At 48.8% G+C, this 26,490-nt stretch overlaps 3 protein-coding genes across 9 annotated transcripts in view; all 3 read right to left on the bottom strand.

Moving 5' to 3' along the window:
* The window catches only part of GCN1 (GCN1 activator of EIF2AK4), a 37,572-nt gene extending 35,665 nt beyond the window's left edge, over window positions 1–1,907 (bottom strand). For both annotated transcript variants that reach the window (XM_021549815.4, XM_077787147.2), the window contains exons 1-2: window positions 1,832–1,907; window positions 128–230 (exon numbers count right to left, since the gene is read on the bottom strand). In XM_021549815.4, the coding sequence (XP_021405490.3) occupies window positions 128–230; window positions 1,832–1,849 (121 nt within the window). In that variant the 5' untranslated portion in view covers window positions 1,850–1,907. The remainder of the gene's footprint in view (window positions 1–127; window positions 231–1,831) is intronic.
* Window positions 1,908–2,179: 272 nt separating this feature from the next.
* Window positions 2,180–5,612, bottom strand: RPLP0 (ribosomal protein lateral stalk subunit P0). Its single transcript, XM_021549945.3, has 8 exons — window positions 5,587–5,612; window positions 5,301–5,404; window positions 4,741–4,916; window positions 4,556–4,643; window positions 4,158–4,304; window positions 3,527–3,712; window positions 2,770–2,910; window positions 2,180–2,413 (listed from the first exon to the last, which is right to left on the bottom strand). Exons 2-8 carry the CDS (start codon window positions 5,352–5,354, stop codon window positions 2,249–2,251), a joined length of 957 nt encoding a protein of 318 aa, XP_021405620.1. The 5' UTR covers window positions 5,355–5,404; window positions 5,587–5,612; the 3' UTR covers window positions 2,180–2,248.
* Window positions 5,613–7,606: 1,994 nt separating this feature from the next.
* Window positions 7,607–26,490, bottom strand: part of PXN (paxillin) — a 46,758-nt gene continuing 27,874 nt past the window's right edge. For 3 of the 6 annotated variants that reach the window (XM_085592641.1, XM_021549839.3, XM_085592642.1), the window contains exons 3-11: window positions 26,260–26,375; window positions 24,235–24,374; window positions 23,657–23,858; window positions 23,048–23,183; window positions 12,913–13,083; window positions 12,394–12,567; window positions 11,760–11,841; window positions 11,266–11,414; window positions 7,607–9,294 (exon numbers count right to left, since the gene is read on the bottom strand). In XM_085592641.1, the coding sequence (XP_085448767.1) occupies window positions 9,028–9,294; window positions 11,266–11,414; window positions 11,760–11,841; window positions 12,394–12,567; window positions 12,913–13,083; window positions 23,048–23,183; window positions 23,657–23,858; window positions 24,235–24,374; window positions 26,260–26,375 (1,437 nt within the window). In that variant the 3' untranslated portion in view covers window positions 7,607–9,027. Of the gene's footprint in view, window positions 9,295–11,265; window positions 11,415–11,759; window positions 11,842–12,393; window positions 12,568–12,713; window positions 12,782–12,912; window positions 13,084–15,226; window positions 15,308–15,895; window positions 16,304–16,835; window positions 17,103–17,906; window positions 18,942–23,047; window positions 23,184–23,656; window positions 23,859–24,234; window positions 24,375–26,259; window positions 26,376–26,490 lie in introns of all 6 variants that reach the window. The other 3 variants (XM_085592639.1, XM_085592640.1, XR_014958566.1) reach the window with 2 other exon arrangements.

Raw genomic sequence — 26,490 nt, 5'->3', positions numbered from 1 at the left:
GAGCACTGGCTCAAAATGCTGCCAGCCTCCTCCCTCAAACAAATACATCTCACGCAGCCTTCTGAAACAAAACATTTTAACATTCTCCTCCACCCAGGTAATCAGAACAGTACTCCCAAGCTTTTACCTTTCCCAGAAATGCATTTTCCCAGCTCACTGAGGATCTCTCTCCTCTCCTTCACACTGGCTGTAGTTACTTTCACTGCAAACCGCTTCAGTGTGTCAGAAATCTAAAACCACAAAGCAGAAAACACCAGACTGCCTTTGATATCAACCCACAGAACATAAACTAGAGCAAGCAGAACATGTCACTTGCTGCCACATGATCTCTTAGTGCCCAAATGTGAGTATCCACCATCTCATCCACCAAGGAAGGGTCACTGTGCTTCATACACTGTGAAACTCTTTTCCCAGCACTGAGGGATCACTGCTCTCCAATTATCTGTTGTTCTTATCTGTGTTCTTATGCTCTGTGAGAGACACTTACCCCTCTAAAAGTAACACGGAGTAAGAGCTAGGACCTATAATCTGGAGTACAGCACCTTTCAAAGCAAAAAATAGTAACTTCCAGAATTCAAAGGAGCTTCTCCCTGTATGTTATCTCCTGAAGTCCAGGTAGTCTTGAAGGGGCACTAAAACTGCAGACAATCCAGGGAGACCTACACACCCAGATTTTCTGCACTTACATAAACCAAAGCACAGGTCTCCAGGAAAGGCTTTTGAAATTCAGCTCATAAACTGAGCAACTTTGTATCATCTTTCCGAAAGGCAGCGCATGTCTTTAGAAACACAGAAAACTGTTCCTTCCATTTTCAGTCTTCTTCAAAGAGCTCCTCAGAGCTGCTTTCAGTGAAGCTTTTTGCCTCCATGCTGGGATCCACACCTCCCTGAGACTGCCACCATTTCACACCCACAGGTCCCCTTAAAAGCTGGTTGGAAGCAGTGCTGCACTTCTGAACAGGAAGGCTGGGTTGAGGTGCAAAGGATGACCAACAATGTCACCGACACAAGAACCAAACGAACCAGCTGGTGTTACGGAACTGTTATGGACCTGCTCTTCTCTCAAAGCTTTCAACTACATGAGTTCATCATATGCAAACTCAAACCAAGCTGCACTTAGTCATGCTGCTTAATGACGAGCAGGGGAATGTGCAGACATGAAAAACGTGTTAAAATTATCCTAAGTCTAGAAATAAAAAATATAAATTATGTATAACACTACAGGATCTCACTAGCATCTCAGTGACTTACACAAACTCCAAAACCTCGAGTACCCTACTGAGTCTCCACGGAAAAGCCACTGGGACAGGCTTCACCAGTTTGCTTTTTATTTTAATTTTTTAGGATGTTTATGTACACATTACACAGCCAGCATACCAGCAATACTACAAACCAATATAAGCACAAAGGCAGCATTTTTACAGGTAAGGACCTGATGCTGAGCTGGGCTTTGCTGTGGGAACATCCAAGCCCCTCGGGGTGAAGCCGGCGGTCCCACAGCCGGGGCACAGGGAGCGGCCGGGCGGTGCGAACCGGGATCAGCCGCACACGGCGCCGCAGCCGCGGCTCGTGCCGGGCCTCCATGGGGACGGGCCCGCTCGCCCCGCTCCGCCCGGGCTCCCCGGCGGCGGCCCCTTCCCGCGGGCCGGGCACGGCGCGCTGCGGGCGGGCCGGCGGGGCCCGCCCCGGCTGCCACGTCCCCGGCGGCTCCGGGCGCCGGGCCGGGCCCGCAGCCGGGCCGAGGGCGCGGCGGGGCGCGAGCGGGACGAGGCGCGGCCCCGGCGCTCTCCCGTGCCCCGGCCGGAGCCTGCGCGGCCCGTCTCACACTCACCTGCGTGTCGGCCGCCATCGCTCCGCCGCGACCCCGGAACCGCTCGCGGCTTCCGGGGCGGGCCCGGCGCCACGGCGATGGGCGCTGCCCGCCCGTCCCGGGAGCCGCGGCCCCGCCGCGCGGGCAATCGGAACGGGACGGGGCCGCAGGCGGCCGCACCGCCAGACGTGCTGCGGGCAAGGCCTGTGCTCGGCCCGGCCGGGCAGATCTGCGCCGCGGCCCGAGAACGACCGCTCCCCTGCCGTGCCCCGGCCCAACAGCCATTGCCCTGGAGCGCAGGGCCCCTCGGGTTACACCTTTCCCAAACCCCTGCTGATATGGAGACTACACCAGCGATGCAGGCACATATGAAGGTGGAAAATAGCTTTTTATTTCTCCCATCGGGCCAACGCTGACAAAGGCAGAGGGTGGCTGCTGTTAGTCAAAGAGACCAAATCCCATGTCCTCGTCAGATTCCTCCGACTCCTCCTTCACTGCCTCCTTTGCTGGAGCAGCAGCAGCGGCAGCAGCAGGAGCAGCTGCTTCAGCCACCACAGGCATAGCTGCCACAAAAGCTGAGGGGTCTGCCAGGAAGGCCTTCACCTGTAAAAGTGGGGGAAAATGTAAACTCACAGGGAGCAAAACATTTTGCAGGACTGAACCTTTGCAATGATAAAAGCACTTGCAGCTTGCCAGAATCCCAAACAGGTCCACTTATCAGTAACAGATACGAAGAACCAAAGAGATTTCAGCTAAGCTTTCATCTCCGAAGTAACACCAGGTAAATTAGCTTTCTCCTGCCATTTGTACATAACATATGGAAGGAAGCAAGCGCCCCTTCTCCAGACACATCACACACACAGGTGTGTACCAGTCCTCTCAAACCAGAGGATATCTTGTGAATGTGCCTAGCTGCACTTCTAACACCCCTCTCTGCAGAGCTGAGAGCCAGCCATTACCTTTTCAGCCAGTGGGAAGGTGTAGTCAGTCTCCACAGCCACAGCCAGGACACGCTTGTACCCGTTGATGATGGAGTGGGGCACGGATGCAATGGTCGGGTACCCAATTTGCAGACAGATGCTGGCAACATTACGAACACCCTGTGAAGAAACAGACTTGTGTTTCCATGGTCTGAGAAATAATCTAGAAATCACAGCAGAGGATGCCCACGCGACAGCTTTTACACTGCCAACAGAAAGGGAAGCATGCACTGCACACTCCACTGAAATCAAGGCATCAATATTTAAATGTCACTGATCTCTGCTCTCTTGTAACCAATGACAGGACCTCAGAGAACGGCATAAAGCTGTGTCAGAGGAGTTTTAAGTGGAATAATAAGAAAAAGTTCTTCCCCCAGAAGGTGGTCAGGGACTGACTGAACAGGCTCCCCATGGAATGGTCCTGCCCCCAAGGCTGCCAGAGCTCAAGAAGCATTTGGACAATGCTCTCAGGCAAAGGGTAGGATTGCTGGGGTGTCCTGTGCAGGACCAGGAGTTGGACTTGATGATCCTTGTGGGGCCCTTCCAATTCAGGATATTCCATTATTTTAACTGGCCTCAAATGATTTCTGAGGCAGATTCAGATGAAGAATCCTGCAGGAAGGTACTCCCTGACAGTTTCTCTAGGGAACCAGAGAGAGCTCCTGGCTCTGCAGGACCTCATGGAAAACACCAGACAGGACACTGTTCTGGCTCCCAGAGCAGCTGTGACACTCACCTCCAGAAAGCGCTTGTGCAAGGTCTCCTCGGTGATGTCCAGCACTTCAGGGTTGTAAATGCTGCCATTATCAAAGACCTGCTGGATCACCAACCCAAAGGAGAACGGGGAGATGTTCAGCATGTTGAGCAAGGTGGCTTCGCTGGCACCCACTTTGTCTCCAGTCTTGATAAGCTGCACATCACTCTGAGATCAGGGAAAAGGAGTGAATACACACTGAGAAATTCCAGCACATCAAAGCAGTGGGACACAAACACAGACAGTGGAACTGGACAAGGAAATGAACACAACCAACATGCTCCATATTCAGCTCCACAAGCAGAGAAAGCTCCAGACTACATAAACAAGTCCATGAGAAAGGCACCACTTTTCCTGCATTACCTGCAGGTAGTTCACCTGCATGTTCCTCTGACAGAGCCTACCTGTGGAAATCTGATTAAGAACTTCAATCCCCCCACGCTGCACACTGAAGCCAAGCCAGACACCCTCCTCCAGATCCCAAAGTGCAATAATCCCACTGCTCATACAGTATCTTGGCACTAATGAGAGCTTTGGCCTTCACAGCTCCCTCAGCTGCCACAATCAAGGCCTCCCAGTTAAGGAACAGCTCGAACAACTGCAGCTCACTGACCAGAATTTCAATGGTTCCTCTGGAAATCTTTGTGGTGATGCCCAAGGCCTGGAAAAAGGAGGTCTTCTCAGGTCCAAGGCCTGTGTTCTGGGCTGGCACAGTCACATCACAAGGAGCGATAGCACCGGCACGGGCAGCAGCTGGCACCTGAGTGGGGAAAGACAAGAAGCTGCAAGAATGTTCACCTCAGATCCTGGGGGATCACCTCCTCCCTGACATGCTCCTCCATGAGACAGCACCCAGGCACACACAAGTGAAGCAGCTAAACTTAAGCAGTTTCGCTAAAACTGTAAGGGCCAATTCCCAAGCCTTGATGATTTCCTGTCCCACGTGAAGACTCAGTTTTATTTTGTATTCCATCTCAGCATACACACACAGTGAGGGATGATCTCCCTTACCTTGTTAGCCAGCAGCATGTCCCGGATCTCAGTCAGATCCTCCTTAGTGAAGACAAAGCCCACATTCCCACGGATGTGAGGCAGCAGCCTGAAGAAAAGATGACAGCCTTCAGTTTTATTCCTTAGACAACCTCCCCTCCTCCTAGACAGAGAACCCAGAAGTGCCCTCAGGCAGCATTACCCACTTTTCTAGAGCAGGGTTATTCTCCAGATGACCACGAATAGCTTTGCGCATCATCGTATTCTTCCCCATCAGCACAACAGCTTTTCCACGCAGGGACATACGGATCTGCTGCATCTGCTTGGATCCCACGTTGTCTGCTCCCACAATGAAACATTTTGGGTAATCATCCAGGAGTTGCTAAAGCAAAATAAACACTGTAACTATACAAAGAAATTCAGAGCAGTGCATAGAGCAACATTAAAATCGCAACACATTAAATTGTAAAAAAAGCCTGTCAGAAGTTTGAGTATGATGAGCTCCAAATGAAACCAAGTCTGCCAGAGGCTGCATCTTTTACTCAGCCATCGAGTCACATCCCTGAATAAGTCTGCAAGCACCACGGCAAATTCTCAGGCCTAATCTGGACTATTCCAGATCGCTTCCTAGTGCCAGGAACTCGTCCAGACACCCCACAGCACCCAGCTATTTATCTTAAAAGCTCCCACAGCCCGGCCCGCCCGGTTCCCGCTGCCCCGAGCCTGCCCCGCCAGCGCCCCACGAGGGCTCCGAGTCGACACTCACGATGATTTTCATAAAATAGTTGGACTTCCACGTAGCCCTGTCTTCCCTGGGCATCTCGGCGGTGCTCCAAGGATCGCCCGGTGGGTTTAAAGACGAGCTAGGACCTGCCAGGAGAGGAGCGGCTCAGGTGGATCCCCACCGTTCCCTTCCCTCCGCCCTGGGCCCAGCGCTCCCAAGCCCACCGCCTAAGCTCAGCCCAGGACCCCGCTCCTGGTGCCGGTCCGCTCCCCTCGGCGCGGCCGCCCAGCCCCAGCCGCGCCCCGGAGCCGCCGCACCGCGCCCGCACCTCCACGAGGGCTCCGGGAAAGAAGGGCCGCAGGGCGGGCCCGTCTCCTTTTATACTGCGGTTTATGACCAATCGCAGAGCGCCGCGGCGCTGCTTCCCCTCAGCCCATTGGCTGCCCTCTGCGTCAATCATCCGCCGCTCTGCGGGAAGCGCGTGACGCCAGCGGAAGGCGCGAAGAGCGCGGGAGCGCGGGCGGCCGAGCGCGCGCCGCCCCCTGGCGGCCGGAGGAGCGCACTGCCCCCCCCCCCCCCCCTCAGCCCTGAGGGGCCCGCCCGGGCTCCGGTCCCTCACAAGCTCGGGGGCGGAAAACAACCGCGACACAGGCGTGACTATAATGGTAAAAATTTTATTGGCGTAACTGCAAGAATTTTAAATGAGAAAAAAAAAAAAAAAGCGGAGTTAAAAGTTTACAAGGCAGGCAAGAATCAAATAACTGTCGACCCAGCGGAGTTTCCCCCAGCCCAGCCCAGCCCAGCCGGGACATGCTGTGAAAGGCCGTCCCCAGGGGTAGCGCCGGCCCGGGGGCGCACACACCCTCCCGGTGCACCCCTACACCCCAACAGAGGCTGTGCTACCCTAAAATCCCATCTACACTGAACGAACAGGCATTTCGGGCACCCATTTCGGGCAGTATTTGGCAAAGCAGCATCAGCTGCTCGCTATTTGGCATCCCAGCATATCAGACACCAGATGAAGGCAGAAGGTGAGTGCGACATCATCTCGGTTAAGCACTAAGGCCAGAGGAGCCTCCACTCAGCACCACTCACCCCACACAGCACCCTGCACCCAGCTGTGCCACAAGTATCACTGACAAAGCCTCAGCCAGCAGTGAGGTAGCTTAAAGATTCCCCACACAGGGAAACTGAGGCACGGGATTACACAGTTTGCAGTGTCACACTAAGTGGCAGTGCCAGAAACATCTCACCCCTCTCCAGCATCTGCACACAACAGCTGTGTGTCCCTCAGCGGCGCCAAGGAAGCTGATCATTCCAGCAAGATAAACACAGGCAGCTTAGGAACATCCATTTTAAGTCAAATAGACTTAAAAGATGAAAAGGCAAAAATGTACAAGGACTCTTGCCTCAAGAATTTCCCACAGCTGTGCTCAGCCCAGCTGACACAGCTCCAGCGTTCCCACAGCTCCCTCTGGCCTCACACCCACACACTGAGGTTTGTTTGTTGGGGGAAATCCATGGGACAGTTTCAGTGACCTGAGCAGGGCAGTGCAGCACTGTGACGAGGTTACATGGGATAGTGACCCACGGGTTTCAGGGCTGGTTTCTGAAACAGCCACCCCTGGACCCCTATAATGCACCTGCCAAGCTGCAAACACAACTGGATGTCAATGGCCACAGAGCTGCAGCTCCCTGGAGCAGTAATTCCAAGCACCACCCCCAGGGCTGGTACCACAGAATGCCACTGGGAATTTCAGCACAGTACTTCCCTCTCCACAGCACCCTCCAGTCAGAGACCTAAAAGTGCTTTACCAAACATGAACTAGGTCTCTCAATAACCTCACAAATCCAGCCTAAACTGCCCCCATTTTACAGATGGGGAAACTGAGGCACGGTAAGGTTTAGTGACTGGCCCAAAGCTGCACAGCTAGTCAGGAACAGACTCGTCTCCCAGTTTCTTCTCTGTCACAAGACCTTTCTTCCACAGAACGAAAGGAGCCCCTTTCCCAGTTAACCCTGTTCTGGTTTCAGGCAGCTGAAGAAGAGAAATTAAGGTAAAAGATCTGAACTCCTTCCCCCCTAGCATCATAATAAGACTCACTTTTGACATCCTGGAAGCTGGGCTTTGGGAGAACGGCAGGTGATTCCAATACAGCAGTTTACAGGTTACAATAAAAACCAAAATTATACCTTTAGGTGACCCAGAGGAGGAAAAAAACCCAAAACTCAAATCTATTCACAGTTCACCTGCCTGTGCTAGGGAAAAAAAAATACAAGTCGTGTTCCCTTGCCCATAGATTGCAGCCCCTCCCAACCCGCAACAAAAAGGAAATATTGAATGTTAGTTAGGCTTAATAAAGCATTGAGATTACAGATGCAGTAAGCCAGCACAACTGGCACACTGCCTAGAACAGCATAGCTTGATATAAAAGTTGCTTTTTTAAAATCACTTCAAAACCAATTTCTGTATAAGAGGATTAAAAGTAAATTAGATATGAATTCAAAATCAGTGTAGAAATCTACAGTTCTTATCAAAGACAGGATACAGTATTCATTTTGATAGTAAAACTCCAAGTGTGTCGTGCACACCTGACCCCCAGGACTCATTATACCAGTAACAGTCAATATAAAAGGTTATTGCTGTAGCATCTCTCAGTAGAACATGTTTAACAAGAGCACAGAAAAGGAAACACCAAGGGGCTGATAAGTCTCATTAACAAACTGGAAGAAGAAAGGATATAAATTTAGGAATTTTTTTTTTTTCTGGCTTCTTAAACCCTTCCTTCTCGTCACTCTTGTGATAGATTCAGGCCCTGATAGATGGGAGAGTTTCAGACCAGACAAACACACACGCGTCACACTCGCTCATGACAGGGTTGGATGAAAAAGGCTGTTCTAACCTCTCTGCACCTGTGTTTAAACAAGGGGTGATGCCTCTTCCTCTCCCAGGAGCAGCAGGTGAGGGGAGCAGATTCCCTGAGCTGGCCTGGGTGCCTATGGAGCTGCCTGGCACAGCACGTCCCCACAGGAGAGCACAACAGTGCTGAGGGATGGTTGGGGCTTACCCCACCTCCTGCTCCAGTATGCTGAGAAAAGGCATTGAGAAAGGGAGTAACAAACTAGGGAAAAAAAGAAAATCACCCCACACAGTAACATCTTGATTCCTCTTAATTAAAAAAAGAGTAAGTGGTATTATCTCCTTACAGTGTAATGGAACTGGAGAGACCCTTGCAGGGTCCTGGCTGCCTGTGCTGGATGCTCTAGTCTCAGCAAGTCACACACACCATGTAACTCTGTGAGGAGAGCCAGGGTGGCACTAAAGTCACAGGGTGGCCTCGCTGTGCAGGCAAAAGCCAGAGAATGAGGTGTCAAAGCAGAGGGTTGTGTTGTCTGCAAGTGTCACCATTTGCTCAGAGAGCTGACAGAGGCTGAAATGTACTGGCAAAGCCTCCTGCTGCCAGGAGGGGGCTGGGAAAAATCTCCCTGTTAGAGCCCTCGAGCTAAGCTCAGCTATCAGTCACACACACAGACACACACACACCGTAATGAGGGATGTCAGCCTCTCTCTTCTGAGACACAGCAAGGGCGTTTCCAGTTTAATGGTCCATCTCATCTCTGGATCTACTGCCTCTCCATAGCAGCACTTCCCACCCCCCACCCCCCTCCTCCCCTGCCTGGTAAGGTTCCTAAATCACAGTAATGTTCAGAGAGACAGAACTGCCAAGGGGGTGGCAGAAAGATGCTTGAGCGCCCATCTATAGTGCCTCTAACAGAAGAGCTTGAGGAAGCAGTTCTGGCAGTAGGGCTTGTCGTTCTGCTCTTTGAAGGTTCCTTTGTTGAGCTGCTTGAGGCAGAAGGCACAGACAAAGTGTTCTGGGTGGAATTTCTTGCCCATAGCAGTGATGCAGCGTCCTGTGATGGGCTTCTGGCAGCCGGAGCAGAGCGAGCCGCGGCGCTCATGGTAATGCACCTCGCAGTAGGGCTGCCCGTCGTGCTCGAAGAAGCTGCCATTGACAAACGGGGTGAAACATTCCTGCAGCAGGACAAAACAAAGGGGACAGGTTGTAAGAGAAGCTGGGGTAGTGGGGAGGAGGCAGCTCTACACCCATCCTCTGCTCTATGGCTCAGCCCAGCTGTGCTGTGGGCAGGTGAACTGCTGCCTTTCAGCACTGTCCAGTTATCCAGAGCCAAACTCTGTCCATCATGAGGAGTTGCCAAAAACAGACTGAGAAATGGACAGATACAGACACAACCAAGTGAATTAATCAGATCATTTGCCCAGCTGGCTTCACTTCTACATAGAAAATATTATGGATGAGCTAAGAGATGTATCCAGCCAGGAAAAAGGAGAACATTTCTGCCCTGAGATGGGAAACACTGCAGCACTTTTCCCTAGTTTTTTGGTTTTTTTTTCCTTCACTCCAGTTTCCCCACAAGGGCAAGCAGAAGAAAGGACCAACAGAGACTTTCATGCAGCAGAATCCTGATGAGCATGGGACTGGTTCCAGCTGAGAAAATCAGGCACAATTAATCTTTATTAGTGACCTCTCCAGAATGGCTGGCATTAGGCAGGTACACTCTGCAGAAGATTGTTCAGCCTGAAATATTTCCACCAGTTACATATGGGTCACTGCTGGGAGAAACTGTTTGTTCTATAGTGCTAATGGTGTTGAATAAATAGGTAAGGGGAAGAGGATATACCAGCTATGTGCTAATAAATAAATGTTCAGAGCTGCTCCCTCCCCCTCAATGTCAGGCAGCTGAGGACACTTCACTGCAGAACTCGCAACAACTATCCCCACCAGACTGGGGAGACTCCTCACTCCTCTCCTTGTAAAAGTGGGAAACTGAGGCAGCAGAGTAAGGGAGAGAGTTTAGGACACTGCCAGATTTACCAAATACAGCAGCAGCAAGAGCCAGAGGAGCCAGTTTCCTGAATCCTGGTTTTGCTGTCCTCTTCCCCAGGGAGGACACTGAGTATCACACACAGCTGGCTCCCAGCATGTGGACAAGAGTCCAGCAAACAGCATGCAGAGCCATGGGCAGCTAAACACTTGCAGTACCAGGAGAATGCAGTTTGCCTGCAGCAAGTCCAAGACTTTACCAATAATGACAGTTACTTCAGTAGACAGTCTCTTCCTTCAATCAGCAGAACAGCTGAAAGGTTTGCTCTGCTTTTGCAGAAAGAGGAAGAGAATCACATCTTGTGGCCTGGAAGAAATCTGTGCTGGCCTCACTAATTCAGGCTGCAGCAGGAGGAAAGGAAAACAGAACTGCTTGATAGAGTCTCAATCTCTGTATGAGAAGGCACAACCCCCCCAGCCCCAGTCAGGCACAGCTTCTGCCTCACTCTGCACACCACTGCAGGAGCCACAGACAGTCCCAACAGGCCAGTGACTGTCTGCTCTGGGCACCACAACAGGAATCAGCAGCTTGTAGTTCTGGCTGCTTGATCTGGTTTCTGCCTTCTCTCCTGCTCAAGAAAACAGTGGCTGATTTGGCTCATCACTTGGGGACAGTAAGAGTTAATATTTACAATGCTCTCTGAAAGAGTGCCAAGCATTTAATCTGCAGTATTCCTGTTTATTATGCCTGCTATATGGAGCCTGCCACTATTTCACTGACTTGCATGTTTGTCTGAACAAGGTCACTCTCATTAGTTTACATTTTCAGATGGAGCATGGGAGGAATATACTCAAAACCTGATTGCTGAGGCAAGTGCTCAGAGAGAAGCTTTGCTTTTAATTATTTGAAGGTCACAGAAAATATAACTGTGAGCTGCTGCAGAAGCCCATAGTTAAAGCTGGGAACAGAAAGACCAAAGCAACTCCAAAGTTTAATATAACCAGACAGAGAACAAGAAGGTTGCTGGCATATTTTGATGTTGTGGGGCTGGCTGCCCTTCACTACCCCACAGACACCTTACCCTGATATGGGACCAGATGCCTCAGGGTGGAAACAAGAAGGGTCATACAGCAGCAGCAAAGGACCTTGGGTTTCTTACCCGACAGACAAAGCACTCGGGGTGCCACAAGGTGTTCAAGGCAGAGATGTAGTTCTCCAGGATAGCCCGGGCGCAGCCTCCACACTTAGGAGCAAACATATCAAAGTAGTCCTTGCGGCAATAGGCTTTGCCATCCTTCTCATGAAATCCTGCCAGAAGAGAGGAGAGGCAAAGGGATCAGCTCCCCATCTTCACCTGTGGCCACAAAACCTGTGCAGGGTAACCCATATGGGTAGGATCATCCTTCCTCCTGCTACCATACACAGCAGCTAGACTATTTCTTGTTCTGTTCCCTTCCCCTCCCAGCAGAGGCATGTTCTTCTTCCCCAGGGAAAGCCATTATTACTGGCACCATCCTTCCCCCATAAACAGGTCCCTTGGAACTCCAGTAGTTCCCCTGTGATGCCTCAGGCTGTACCCCACTCATCTGTAATTACTCCCTCATCTGCAGTTCAGAGGGGAGATTGCTTTCCCCTTGCATAAACAAGTAATACCTTCAGGTCCAAAGAAAGCTCCACACTGAGCACAGAAAAAGTGTTCAGGGTGCCATGTCCTGTCCAAAGCCGTCACCACTTTCTGTTCAGAAGAAAACACAAAGTGCAGGTCATATAAATGACTTGGAGGTGAGTAAGGGGGGCTGGAGAGAGGAAAGGACACATTAATGTTGGTGCTGGCAAAAGCAAGTTTTAAAATAGACTGTCCTTTAGAAAGCAGAGTCAATTTGCCCCTGCCTCTGGCTCATTCAGACTTTCCCACCGCACACTTTTTTTTACCCTAAAAGGATCTTAGGCACTGCTTCCTCCCTTACACAGGGCCCCATCCAGTCCTAAAGACCAGCACTGGTGCCTGTTACCACAGGCTACCAACAACAAAAGCTGAGGAATCATTACCAGAATGATGGAGCAATGTGGGGTTCTGAAGGAACTTCAGCAAAGAAAAGAACAACCAACCCCACTCACTAGTGTAAGAATTTGACTGTGCCAAGTTGTTTCCCTTTCAAAGGAAGGACAAAACAACTACAGAAATCCCTGAACAAAACCTTCCACCCAGGATACATGGGAGAAGTGGAATTTTAACACCTAGGCCTGCAGCAATTTGCCATCACCATGACTCCCCCAAGGAACTCACATCAAGGATGGGCCCGTTGCAGTAGTAGCAGCGAGGAGAGAAGAGGTTGTGATAGTCCTTCTCGCAGTAGGGCTGCCCATCCCGTTCAAAGAAGTTCCGAGACCCGATCTCCTCTTGGCAGTGGGTGCAGACAAAGTGCTCAGGGTGCCAGGTTTTCCCCATGGCTGTAACTACCTGTTGGGAAAACAGATTTTGGAGAACAACTCTTATCTCTCCCTCCCCTAGACCACATGACAAGATACCAGCTGGAGGTCAGCAAGAATGACAAGTTCTACTACTCAAGTGAGCCCTGGACTGGGGTAGCATGAAAACTGAATTACCTATCATCTCAGGAGAGGGCAGTCCCTCAGGGGCAGGGTAGAGGTCACTGGAGGAGCTTACAGCGTACCTAGCCAGTGGATAAATAGAGTACTTCAGTTTCTCCAGCATCTCCAGTCTCTCCAGCCTCACGAAACAGCCCTCCCCATTACTCCCAGCTGCAGCCCAAGGTTCAGCAATGAGGCAGCACCTTCAACTCACCTGCCCAGCAATAGGCTTCTTGCAGGCTCCACAGACACCTTTGGCAACTGTAGCTACACCCAGTTTATTCAGGTCCGACTGAAGACTTCCCAGCATGGTATCCAGCTGACTGCCAGGCTTGGAGGCTGTGGATGGAGGGGAGCTGCTCCCGGCTTTTCCCTGTGCCATGAACTGCAGGTAAGAGAAAATAAATACTGTAAGGTGAATGCTGCTATGCTTATCAGATAAATGCCCACTGTTACTGCCAGTGACTCCCCTGGAGAGACAGACAGGAGTCAGCTATGCTCTCTGAAGAAGCTGGTGAGAGCCAGGATCAAGTACACACATGTATTCTGCCCATGCAGAGACATGCAGAGAACCGAGATACGTAACAGCAGAGCTGTCAACTGAGGACTTTGTTTTCTTTCACTGCACATACAGCAAAAGTCACCAGCACATCCCAGGCACTCAGTACAGTGCTCTCTAAGCCTCTGCCAAAAATCTCCCTTTACCTCATCAGTTCCTGGCCAGCTGACAAGGCAGACGCCATCCAGAGGGCCCCTTCTCCTTGACCTCTCTCCGTTCCTATGCTCTTGCTCTCAATTGTCTCTCCTCTCTCATGGAGATGCTCTTCTCTCCCTCATCTCACCTCCCTTTCAGCTAGAAAATCTTCTCCTTTTGCACCACCACCTGCACATCTGTTTGCCAAGTCTCTCTCTCACTCTCAGGTGGTTCTCACCCCATGCCTGAGCTAAGCAACTGGAAGCAGGAAGGAAGTAACTCTCTCCCAGCTGGCTGCTGTTTACCTGCAGAGAGGGCAGTGCATCCCCTAGGGCTGCTAGGTGTATTGCAGCTGGAAATGCACCAGCGGGGGAGGGGGATTTGGATGCGTGTCTCAGAGGCTGTTTCTGAAAGTCACACCGCCAGAGCACACACGGCTTGGAAAGGCTTCCCAGGGGAGGGGAGAAATGTTTTATTGAGGTTTGAAACTTATAAACAACGCATATGTTCTCCTTGGCCACCACAGCCTCCTTTGCAGAAAAACCCCAACAAGGAAATAGATATTATTTTAGCTGACTTGGCACTACCATAGATACTGTCAGGTTTAGGGACACACAGAGAAGCTTGGTTTAGAGCACGTTTTCTTTTACTAAGGGAGTAAATTAAAACAGACAAAATCTATGCCTATGAACAGCCTACCAGCCTGCCGCCAACACAGCCAAAGGAGCAGGGACATGTGCTCCAAGTGCTCCAAGCCTTGGCAGACCCTGCCCTTCTAGCCACAGGAGGAGCTCTATTCCCTGTCCTGCAGCTGCTTGTCCTTGCAGTTGACCAGTTTACTCAATGACAAATCCTGGTTTCTGTTCATTTGTATAAACATTCTTATGACATACATGAATTTACTGCTTTTACACATCCACACACTCCCCAGCCTTGGCTCACATGCAGCGTGACTCCCAATGGATCCTAACACACAGCTTTTCCCCTCTTCTCTCATCTTACCTCTCCTAGACCAGCAGCACACAGCAGCCCCATCACACCCCAGCATCCTCGTCCTAAAACAAACTCTTCACCACACAACACACATTTGCTACCAAAAACTGCTACAGTGACTACCTCCAAAGCACACAGACAACTTCAAGGATACTCTCACTGAGAGAGACAACAGGTGTTTGGAAACAAAGCCAGTCCAGTGCCCCAGGATAAAGCCCAGGCTTCCTGCATGGTGCAATAAGAGGAAAAGGGCTGCACTGTGCGGAAAGAATCACAGCTTCTCTTGTTCTAACCAGGGGTTATGGCCACGCAGGGCAGATACAGGTGCCACACACAAGTGATAAATACCATCCAGGGAGAAAGGAGATGAGATTAATTCAACATGTAGCAGCAGAGCACTTCACCCTTGTAGTGACCTGGAGGGACCACACGCTCCTGCCAGTCACAGCTGACCCCAGAGCAAGCACAAATACACAAATACCTGTGCACACCTCCATTTCTATCTGGCCTGGCCATCCAGCCCTCTTGACAGCTCACAAACGAGCCCACACCTGAAAGAGGTTTGTTTCCACCTCCTGTACATAATGCATGCTTATGTGTATGGGACACTCAGCACATCATCCTCAGGCAAACTGATCATGCAAAGGCTCTTCGAACTCCCACCCTTCACCCATGAGATTTGCCACCACTCAAGTTCAGAAAGGAATTCTATGAGTAGCAAACCATGCAATACAGGATATTATCCACATTAACAGTGTTGGGAGCTCCAGGAGCAGATCCCAGCACACTCATCAACCAGAAGAACACACACCATGCTGAGGAAACAGAAAGGGGATCCTGCCTTGTCAGGGGTTGTGGGGCCCCAGGGTGCAGGAGCAGCCAACAGACTGTCACTGTGGACTAGGGAAGGAGCAGAGGTCACCTGGAAAGTACAACAGGTCAAGATGCAGAGATGTTTCTTGCTCACTGTTTTAGCCTGTACTCTAACACTGCACTGCACATGTATGTTAGGACTCCCCACCACCCTGGGGCTACAGCCCTTCCCTGGTAGGAGATGCAGAACCCAGACCATGCTGTCTCCTCCCCCAATTACACTTGTACAGTGGACATCTGCCTAAAAAGGTAAACACAGGAAGCATTGCTGAGTTGCTCCTTCCATTACGCATGTTCTGCCACCTTTTACTCCCCCCACTTCAGAGAGATTGTGGCAGGGAGAGCTCCAGGCTATGTTTCAGAGTTACATTCTTAATCTCAGAGGGAAATGAGAGTCCCTGCTGCACAAAGTGACTGTCAGGACACACAGGACCCACATATCCCAGCAAGTTGTTGCACAGACATGTAGTGTGCAGTGCTACAGCTGGGATTGGATACTGGCCATGAGTCCTCCCTCCCATCCAGCAGTTCATACCAGCCTTTACCTGAACACTGTATCTATTGAGCTGTCAAATTACAAGCAATAGTTGGATTGGAAAATACTGCTAAAAACACAGATCAGAATAGAGAAGCCTGCCTGCATTTCTGGGAAGAAAGCTTCATCTTCAGTCTGACAACCAACAGAGACAAGTGCTTTGTTGCTAGGAGTCCAGGTCTGGGGAGAATAGGAATGTTTGGGATCTTCATTAGGAGGGGTGCCCACAACAGAAACCTCATGATAATCATTATCAGAAGCTTCCCACCGGAGGAGAGGCTGGGGAGCCAAGCTGAAGGAAGAGGAAGAGACTGGACTAGGAGCTGGGGTAGATGACACATGGGAAGGCTGAGGTGGGAGTGAGAGAAGAGGTGCAGGGCCAGAGGCAGGAGAAGGAGCAGCATTAGCAGGGACTATCTTTGCAGCTTCTTTGGAAGGCTGGAGCTGGGAAGAGACTGGAACAGAGATTGTCCTCCTGGGGAGGAGTGGGGATTCTGGAGGAAAAACCACCTAGAAAGACATGGAGGAAGAAGAAAGGTGAATAAATCCAAAGAGGAACCAACAAGCACTTCCTTCAACTGGAAGGCTGGCTGCCACCAGTATGTTTATCTAAGGGGAAAAAGCAGCAAGAAGGAGAAGGGAACTACAAAAGGTGCCACTCTTTGTAGCTTAAGGAAGAGCACCATCTTATTCATCCCCAGAAAGCCCTGCACAGGTACAGCACTGGAAAAAACAAAGCCTGTGTGTCAGGCTTCCCAGTGGAGTTTCAGAAATAATCCCCACATGGACACTGGAGATGTGATAGCAGCAGACTGCATCAACAGATACCACAAGCAGCTCCCTCAGATCCCACTCCAGTTCTTAAACATCCAGAACTAGGAACCTGTGCTGCCTTCCCTCTCAGACCAGACAAGGGTGAATAGTTACTTCTTAATTTTATGTTGTTTAGGATGCTCAGAAACTCAATCTGCACCTCCACACAATGCGATCTGGACAGAGGGACATGCTGGAATTTCCCAGCGCGTGTGACCCTGCTTTCTACCTTCTCTACTTGCTGTTCACCACTCTGCTCTTCCCCCCGGGGCCTGGCAGTGACAATGACCCCCTCTGTCAGCCAGGCATCCTGGCTTTGCCATTCTTCCTGCTCCTGGTTATCGATGCCCAGTCTGTCCTGAAGTTCCTCAATCAAGCGATCTTGCGACTCAGTCTTGTGGAATATGGCAGGACCTAGTTTACGCCTTGGAGAGAGATCCCGAGACATTGGATGCACATTCGAAGTCTCTTTTGTCCTCTTGATTAAAGATTTAATCTAAATGACAAAGGCAATAGTATCAGCAGAGAAGAGCAAAGTCAGAGCAAGCCCCAAGATGCAACAGCACAAACTCAAAGACATTAGTGACAATTGTGAGCAGGAAGAGTGATGGCATTTATTCCACAATGCCAAAATTCCTCTTGGCACAGCCCAGAACAGTGACTCAGTGCAAGGAAAAACCCAGTAAGGATAACCACAGCAGCCAAAAATAACTGTCTAGAAAAGGAAGGGAAAGATTAACCAGTGGGAAGCCAAGATAGGAGGTGCAGCACAAGCACTCCACTGAGCATTACAGAAATCTCAGCATCACAAGGGCACAGAGCTGTGCCTCTGTGTTTGCCCTTGACAGGCACAAGGCTCTTGGTCGGAGATGTCTGATGCACAAAGTGTACTTCCAGCATGGAATGGAACACTGACAGATTCAGTAATGAGACCTAAAATGGTAAGCAGAGCAGAGGAGCTGCCATCCCAATCAGTAGCACGAAACAGCCCTTTCAACTTTTTGGAGGTCTCTGTGGACTGAGCCTTACCCAGTTAGGGAATAATAGTCCACTTCACAAGGAAGTCCCTACAAACTGCCATGTTCTGTGCTGCTGAACCTCACGCAGGAGAGACCACAAGATAAAGCCGGGGGGTGTGAAGCCCTGTGACATGCAGCTGTCAGTGACACTGCTCAGAGCTCGTGCTGTTAGTGGGGTTAGGTTAGCCCAGGCACACTCATTGCATGCACACACTGTTAGTGTGCTGGCAGAACAGTCCTGGCTAGGACTTGCCCCACTCCTACATTCACTCAGTGCCTGCCTGGCCTGATGCAGAAATCCTCTCAATGGGTGGTTTGGAGACACATGGCAGATCCCATTCAGCCTTCCCAAAGTTTTCCGTAGATTCCAGAGTGCCTGCAGAGCTTCTGAATTGCCCATTTTCCTGGTCTCCTCTGGCCTTGTTCACGTTAGCAGTACCTCCCTTCCTAAGAGTTTTGTCTCTGCCCTGCCTCTTCTTGCCCAGATCAGGACAGTGGTACACCTTGGTTTCACGTGACACTTCAGCTTTTAGCCCCTGTCCTTGCACCACTGTGAAGCCCAATTGGTTTTTAGTGTCTGGGAAGACATCCCACCGATCCAGGGCAACAACAGGAGGTTCATTAACAGAATCCAAAACATTGTCATTCTTTGCATGCACCTCTGGCACATGTGCAGGCAGCTCCAGGGCCCACAGCCCATCTAAAGCTGTTTCCACACTGCTGGCCTGGGAAGAAAGAGCTGAGTTGTCCCTGAGCGCTCCCTGCTGATGCAGCTCCTTGGGTATCTGCCCCTTCTTTGAGATGGGTACACTTGAGATTCTGGGGTCAGTTCTCTGCTCCTTCTTCTCAGCCTCTTTTGCCACGTCATCCCCTAAGCCCCGTGCCTCCACATCAGCAGATCTACAGAGAAGGTCCACACTGGAAGCTGGCACAGCCTGGGAAGAATTTCTGGAAGAGTCAGGCTTCCTCTTCAGCTGAACTAAGCTGGCAGAAGCCACTTGCTCCCCATGAGTAGCATAACCAGAGGAGCTCCGTGGTGGGGGCACAGGGACAGTTTGTGCTAAATGGGGCACAGGTGGAGGGGCAGCAGGATGCCCTGACAAAGGCAGAACTGTGGTGTCACTGCCTTCCTCAATGCAGGTGTCTGCTGAGGGGACAGCTGTTGGCACTGTTGAGTCCCCACTGTGACTTGCAGAAGGGTGTTTGGAATGGGACAGCACTGTTAAACTGTGAGGAGTGTTGCTGGAGTCTACATTTGCTGAACTGAGGACTGGTTCTAGGGAAGACTCAGAAATCAGAGACATAGTGGAATTAGTCTGCAAAATAAGAGATAGAAGGAATAAGGAGAGAAAAAGATAATGACAGAGATAAGGAGAAGTAAAAAAAGACAAAGAATTAAGCATTATAAGAATCATGACTTCCAAATCAAAAAGTCATGTTGACCCAAATCCTTACATCCAAGAGTAAGGAAGAAAAATGAGACACCAAAGAGCAGAACCAGTATGACATTGTACTGATCTTCATGAGCTCTACATCCACTGGGATCCTTTTCCTAGACCCTCCTCCTCAATGACAGCTCAGTGCTCACCTGCAGCTGTGCTGGGGGCACAGCACAGCCACTGCTAAGAAGCCAGCTCCAAACCCAGGAGTGTCTTCACTGTGAATAAAGGTCTCATAAACTTACTCACAGTTAGGTATGTACATTTCATATTCCAAAGCTGCAAAAAATTCAGTCAATGACTAGAACAAAGCATGACATTTTCTTCTTGATACACTTAATAAAATGCACCAGTTGGCTGAGTTCATGGCAGTGAAAACAAAGCTTCAGGGCATTCACAGCAAGAGCAGATAACATGGGCTTTGTTCTATTCACATCACTAATCTCACCTTGGAAGTGACACACACCAAATCTATACAAGCCTGTCAGTCATTCCATGCCCTTGTGAGCATTGCTTAGGTGGCAGATTAGCCTCTTCCCCTTAGGCCAAAGACTCCACAATGACATTGTAATAAAATCAGTATTAATTTTGATCCAAAAAACAAGAAGAGCAACTAATACATAGGTTTTGGTTTTCCTTGACTTACAGGATCTTTTAAAAACAAAAGAGCATAGGTCCTTCTTTCCCCACTTCCAGTGGTTCCTGGCTAAACTCTAGGAGATGAAGTACTATTGCTCCTTTTTCTTAGAAAGGGAGACTCAGAACAGCGACTTGGACAAGCTCACACAGCAGGTCAACCTAAGACCAAGACTGTGCCTTCTCAGTTTTAAAAATGTACCCACAAAGGACTTCCAAATCCAAGAGCTATCAAGACCTGCTCTGACTGACTCTGAATCATATTTTCCAGAGAAGCCTAAAAAAGCCAGATGCTTATGCTCTGAGGTGGAAGGGCACATAACTTCCTAAGCCCCATATATGCTACCACCCAGTCTCCACTTACCTTTCTGAGATACTTATAATGAAAAAAAAAACTATATAATTAACGGAACATGCACAAAACCTGTCAGTAAATGGAAGAAGAATAACCTTCAGCTGGCCTGAGCTCCTGCCATGCTAAGGGGCCAGGAGCTGGCACATATGCACAAGCTTGCAAAGTCACACCAGTAGTGCTACAAGGAGACTGTTCTCAGAAAGGAAAGTGCAGTAAGAGACCAAATTTCTTTACAGATTGCTCTTCCCTTTGAGTAGCACAGCCAGGCTACTGTAACCAGTCACAACTGAGAGGAAAATGACTATCAAGTATATTGAAATGAGGGAATTTCCCAACAGTGCCCTCTCCCCAAATTTTGCCTAAGCTGGGTACACCTGTAAAAGTAACCTGGTTTGATGCTGTGCTTCACATTTGGTTTCCAGAGGTCCTAAAATGAAGTCAGTCATGTTCAAGGCAAGAGTGAAGTTTTGCTCAGGTGTCAGGATTTTCAACATACTGAAATCATACTAATTCCAAAATAAAAGCAATGGGTGAGCACTCAACAGTAACAGAACAGTTAACTAAAAGCATCCAGCTATGCAGTAAGCAGGCATCACATTACACAGAAATGGCAGAGGGCAAAAAAACAAGTGCATTAAGTAATCTCAGTGCCCGATGACTGATTAACCAGATAACCAAAATCAAATGGATTTGGTAAGCAAAAAGAAGGGGCAACAAATTAGGGTGAGCAAATATAATAAAAGAGGAATTTATCGTCACCTTTTACTCGGGGGTACAAGGCAAATCAAGCACCAGTGCCCTCCACTCCTCCCATCCTTATCTAATGCAGCTTCTATCAATTCCAAGTAATTACACATCATATTTGTGGTTTTTATCCTATATTCTGCAGTCACACACAGGTCTGATACTCAAACAGCAGCCTTTCATATTTCACCTTTGCAAGAACTCCCCTTTGACACTGGTACAGACTAGAATACATTTTTACAGGCAAGTTAACACCCCCAGTTGGCACAATCAAAAGAGGTAAACTAAACAAAAAGGACCAAAGGGAAAACGAAGCAACCTGAAGGACAGCAAAAAAGGAAAGTAACTTAAGAATAGTCAATGACATCATTAACAAAAGGGAAATTATCACAGAAGCCATGTTCCTTGTGCTCCAGGAAGAATGTTTAGGCACAGATGAGCTCAATGCTTCACAAAAATACCAATGCTGAGCTTAATAAGGCCCAAATCGTAACAACTTGCTGCATTTCAATTTGGTCTCTGAGATCAACTGAAAACTAAGCCAGGAAGGCAGGTGGTATTAGCCACAGCAGCTCATCTCTGGCATGCCAGTTTTAGTGGAGATTCTAAAGCTTCTCAAGAGTGCAAAGTACTGGAACACACACAGTCAAAAACGTCCACTCCCTGTATCTTGCCAAAGAAACCTGTGCTGGGCAAGGTCATTCTCAGTTGCAGAGAGCTCATCCGGGAGCAAAGGCTGGGCCACACCCTGAGCTAGTTTCCGGATAAAAGCAGCAGGGCCACACGGCCACAGCGCTCAGCTCCCTTAGCACACGGAAGGAGCAGGGCACAGAATGCCAGAGGCACGAGTGGAAAGTCTCTCCAGCTTCACAACACTGCAGTGTTTCAACCAGGCTGAACAGAGCTTGTGGCTATCCTGCACCACACCGCAGGACCTCAGAAGGAGAAAAAAAGACAACGCTAAGGTGTCAATATTTACAATTGACTAAACACACACAACACTAAGTCAAGAGAAAACACTGAGGAACTCCGATTCTCACCGATTTAGGTGCATGTGCCAGGCATGGCAGACTGAATTCCATTCCAGCAAGCACAAGGCAAGTGAAGCTTTTCAGAACAGTGCTATGTCCTGAACTCACACACTTGTCACAGCTCTGGGTATTGTACTGACCTCCATGGGACCCACCAAGCACAGAAAGAACAGCAAACACCAAAAGTTGTCACTACATATTCTGCACCTCTCCTCACAAAACATTGCTTAGCTCTGGCTGCCCCACCTAACATCGTCTAGGAGGGGATGGAATTCAGCACAGACAAGAAATCTCAGGCATCCAGCAGAATCTTCCATATAGGGATAAAACAGAGTTAGGAACTGATTTAGGATTAGAAAGCAGATAGGTATGTAAAAAAGGCAAACCTAACAAAGAGATTATCCAGTACATTTGCTTTCTCCACCTCTCTCAGAAGAAATCCAAGTCAATAGTTCAGTAAAATTATAAGCAAAGCAGCTGAAAGTAGGAAGTGAGAAAGTATTTTTCATTTTGCCACGAGTATGGGTAAATGAAATCTCATGAAAACAACCTCCACAGTTCATCATCTAGTGCAGAAATGGTAATACACCCACATGAATAAAGAAAAGGTTATTCAAATACATATGCAGACACTGAATAGTATTTGCCATCCTTTGCCCCCACAAGAAGCTCCAACTTTAATCCCATGTTGAGGTGAATAAGAGATTTTGTTTTAAGATAAAACCTTTGAAATCTCCTTCTGTCTGATGTAAATGCCTAGAATATCCATTCTCCTCAGGGAAAGCACATCAGAATAAAAACACACTCCAGAGAGGAGTCATCCCACAGAACAGAAGGGCCTGGTCTCTGTCAGTAAGCAGAGTGGTGTCCCATGCCTCTCTCCTTCTCATTAAGTTGTAGCACAACAAAATAATTCACTCTGTACCGAGCAGTAACAAAGCTCATTATCTTTGGCAAACAGACAAACTGCAGAACTGAAGGAAAAACAGATCCCAGAACTGCCTTACCCTGCCAGTGATGAGAATTTATAGCAGTCAAGGATACCTACAGCCCCACTTGGAAAGCACAAATACACCACAGGAAGTTTATCAGAGCAAATGTGAGAGGTAAAGGAGGCATTCTGGAGACCAACCAAGGTCAGCAAATGTGGTTAACAGGCAAGAGAGACTGGGGTGCATAGGGACAAGATGAAGTATTAAGCTGTCATGACAGGGTACCTTGAAGTCAGAGAGAGATGCCATCAGCTCATCCAGTTCTCGTGTAGCTGAAGAAGCAGAAATTCGGGTCTGCTGCTGACTGGCGGTGACACGCTGGGGGCTGCTCACCTCGCCCTGGCTCACAGTGATTGCAGGCCTGGCCGAGAGAGAAAACAAAATAAAATTTTAGAAAGAGTGTTTAAACATGGGAGGGCACTCCTAGACTGGACGTCCCACTGCTCCCCCAAGTAAGCAGAGCATGAGGAGTTTCCATCAGCACAGCCCAACCTGACCCAGCTTCCCCAACATGCACAGACCCTGCCTCACATGTGCACACACATCCCATCTGCTAAGAAACAGATGATGCCTGCACATTCATTCTGTCAGACAAAGGTATTTGTGGTCAGCTCTAAATCTGAGTTTGAACAGTCTACCTCTAATGGATGATTTATGCATTTTTCCATCCAGAAGTAGATTACAAAGCACCAGCACCCACCTGACTTCTGACCCTTTACACAAAGCCCATCTTCCATCCCTCTCCTGCAGTAGCTGCCCCTACGCTACAGTCACCATTCCCCTAGGAGCCCATCCCACCTCACCCAAGCCTGCAACCACCACAACATTACTCACACTGGACTTGGCACGGAGCTCTCCAGCTCATCCAGCAGACTCTCCACACTGGGACGCACGTCTTCAATCCCACGTGCACCATTTCGCTTTGGCTTTTCTTTTGTTGGGGGTGCAGCCTTCCCTCCCCCTGAGCTGCTGCTCTCTGGGACAACATAGTGAGGGCCAGCCACACTGGGCAGTGACGGGCTTCTGCCAGCCTCATCTGAAGAAATGGGAGCAGAAAGGAGCCATTCAGAACCCCATTCCACACATACACATATGCTAATCACAGGCAAATACAAAACGTTGTCTAGAAATCTTGTGGAACATCAATCTTTGAAGATATTAACAACTTAACAGTGCAAGGGCCTGAGCAACCTAAACTAACTTCAAAACTTTAGTTAGAAGCAATTTTGAAGTTGGCCTTGCTTTGAGCAGCGTGCTGCAGCTCAAGCCTCAAGAGATGCCACCCTCACTAAATGAATCTTTGATTAAGGGCTGGAGGGGTCTCCCTCACTAAGGATGCTGGAAAGCAAAAGCAAGCTACTATTCTGAGAATCAAATTATCCACTCATACCAAATGTCTTCCTATTCCTTACCTGCTGTGAAGCCACTGGCAGGAGTCTGTTGAACAGCATTCAGTTCCAGAAGGAGTCTGTCCAATTCTGAGAGATTGCTGCCCAGAGAGGAGCTGGTCATTGTGGGAGATGGTTCCGCAGACTTCTGCTTGTTTGGGAAACTGAAGATAAAAGAGAAAAGTGAAACATCAGCATCAAGATACAGCAGAGGGATGGAGGGAAATTCCTTAGGTTCCCAAACTTTACCCATGTGCTGTGGTCTTTTCAGGCTGATGCTTTTAGCTCTGTGGCTAAAGAAGACACGTGCTTTGTGACATGACTAAACACAGCCACTGCTACTCTTGTAAATCACAAAAATAGCATCGATGGACAAGGTCTCTGATTTTAGGACTACATGCTGCCCAGTCCTGTAGGAAAGAGTTAACTGTCTGTAGATCCAAAATGCATAGAACAGCAGCAGAACCATTAGCTCACATACGGGAAAATTACTTGTTTCTGCTGACACCACACCAAGCAGCAACATCCTCCTCCCTGAGCGAGGGAATGCAGGGCTAGCACAGAGTGGAGACAGAGGCAAAGCACAAGCCTCAGGTTAGCAGCAGAAACTGAGAAGCCGTAGGATATGTCATCACCTCTTGCAGAACCTTAAGGTCTCCCCAAGTCCTCACACCTTTAATTTTGGGGACTCTAATCAATTAATAAGAAAGTATCTTGGTATTATTTTCTACTGTGTTAAATACACGTTCATGTATAAAGCACTGGCTGTAATTACTGCTAGCCTTATATGACTGATATTATTTACCACATAGAATTGCAAACTGTTCCAAAGCAGAACTTCACATCAATGCAGTGATTTTTATAGCAGCTACACTGTAGTAACAATCTTTTCCATTGTTAATGGCAGGAACATTTTCTTCTCCTGAATTTACAAAAGAAGAAATAACTTTTAATGCTCTAGAAGTTCTTATTTTATCAAAAAGATACTTTCCAAATCCAAAATGGGAACTTCTGCCTTGTGCACAGGACCACATTATGCTCAAAAAGTTAGTATCGAGCAGGTTAACTCTGACACCTGTAACACCAGTGACAATTATGAATTCCAAGAGGGAAGTTATCCTTCTCTTCAGGTTGAAAAACAAGATCCACAACTGCAATCTGAGGAGAACATACTTCATGCCGAACCAACACACCAGCTACAATTCACACCAGAATCAAGTCATGCTAGACCCTTGCTCAAGAGGACTTATGGCTCTAATTACGTTCCTTTCATACTAATTGCATGCAGTCATCTGAAAAAATTGCAATTATCATCTCCACTGGACCATCTCTGGCTAGGCTGCCCAGAGAGAAGCTGAGCTCTAACCAAAATTAGTTCTGGTTGGAAGCAACTTCCTGCTCAGCAGAAAGAGCTGGCATGGTTAGATGATGACTCCAAAGAAACATCAGTCTCCAAAGTGTAAAAAGGTGCCTAGGCTGAATTTCTGACAGCCTCTGCACCACTCATCCCTATGATAGCAGAAAGGTCTGTCCTACTGTGCAGGATACTCCTCCAACCTCTCGAGTGAGAGCAGCTGCCTTTGCAGGTGTGAACTTGTTATCCATCGATCACCTACTGAGATGGAAGTTTTAAGAAGTTTGAATTTACCTGAAAAATCAAGTTCCTGCACAACACTCCAGGCCACAAGTACTGAGTTCCCAGGTAAAAATAACCCAAAGGCCATCCACCTCCTGAAGAACTTTTGTGCTGTTTAGCAGGGGGTGGATTAGTCACTTGTGTCTGGATCATATCCTTCACAACACAATCCAGATCCTGCTGCATCTGATGGATCCTTAACTTCCTGCAGCTGAGCAAGCCCAAGGGCCAGGTCAAAGTTTGAAATGAGTATGAAAGTTACAGTGGCATGTTACAAAAGAGGCAATCAAAATTAACACAAAGCAACATGACACACAAGGAGAGCAGTGTTTGTTTCCACTTATAGAAGGCAGTTTGACCCTCAGCAAGCTCAAGTTGTGAGTCACACTTATCTCTTAAAAGGCACAGGATACCTGTAGACGTGTTCCTCTTCACTGGCACGGGGAGTAGGAGAGTTGAGCCCGTCTCTAGGAACAGAGGCACTGGAGCTTTTGGCACTAGAGCTGTATATAGGAGACTGGGGCTGAGGCTGTGGAAACAAAATTTGCATTGGAAACATAATACAAAAACAAATATGTACACTACTGCACTGCAAACCCATAAATTAACAGGGCAGAACAAAAAATAATCTGCTCTTTAGTCAA

Source organism: Lonchura striata, chromosome 15, assembly GCF_050655825.1.
Source record: "Lonchura striata isolate lonStrDom1 chromosome 15, ASM5065582v1, whole genome shotgun sequence".
NCBI classification, from domain to species: Eukaryota; Metazoa; Chordata; class Aves; order Passeriformes; family Estrildidae; genus Lonchura; species Lonchura striata.
Note: the sequence above shows the minus strand (reverse complement) of the source record. Positions and strands in the feature narration are given on the sequence as shown.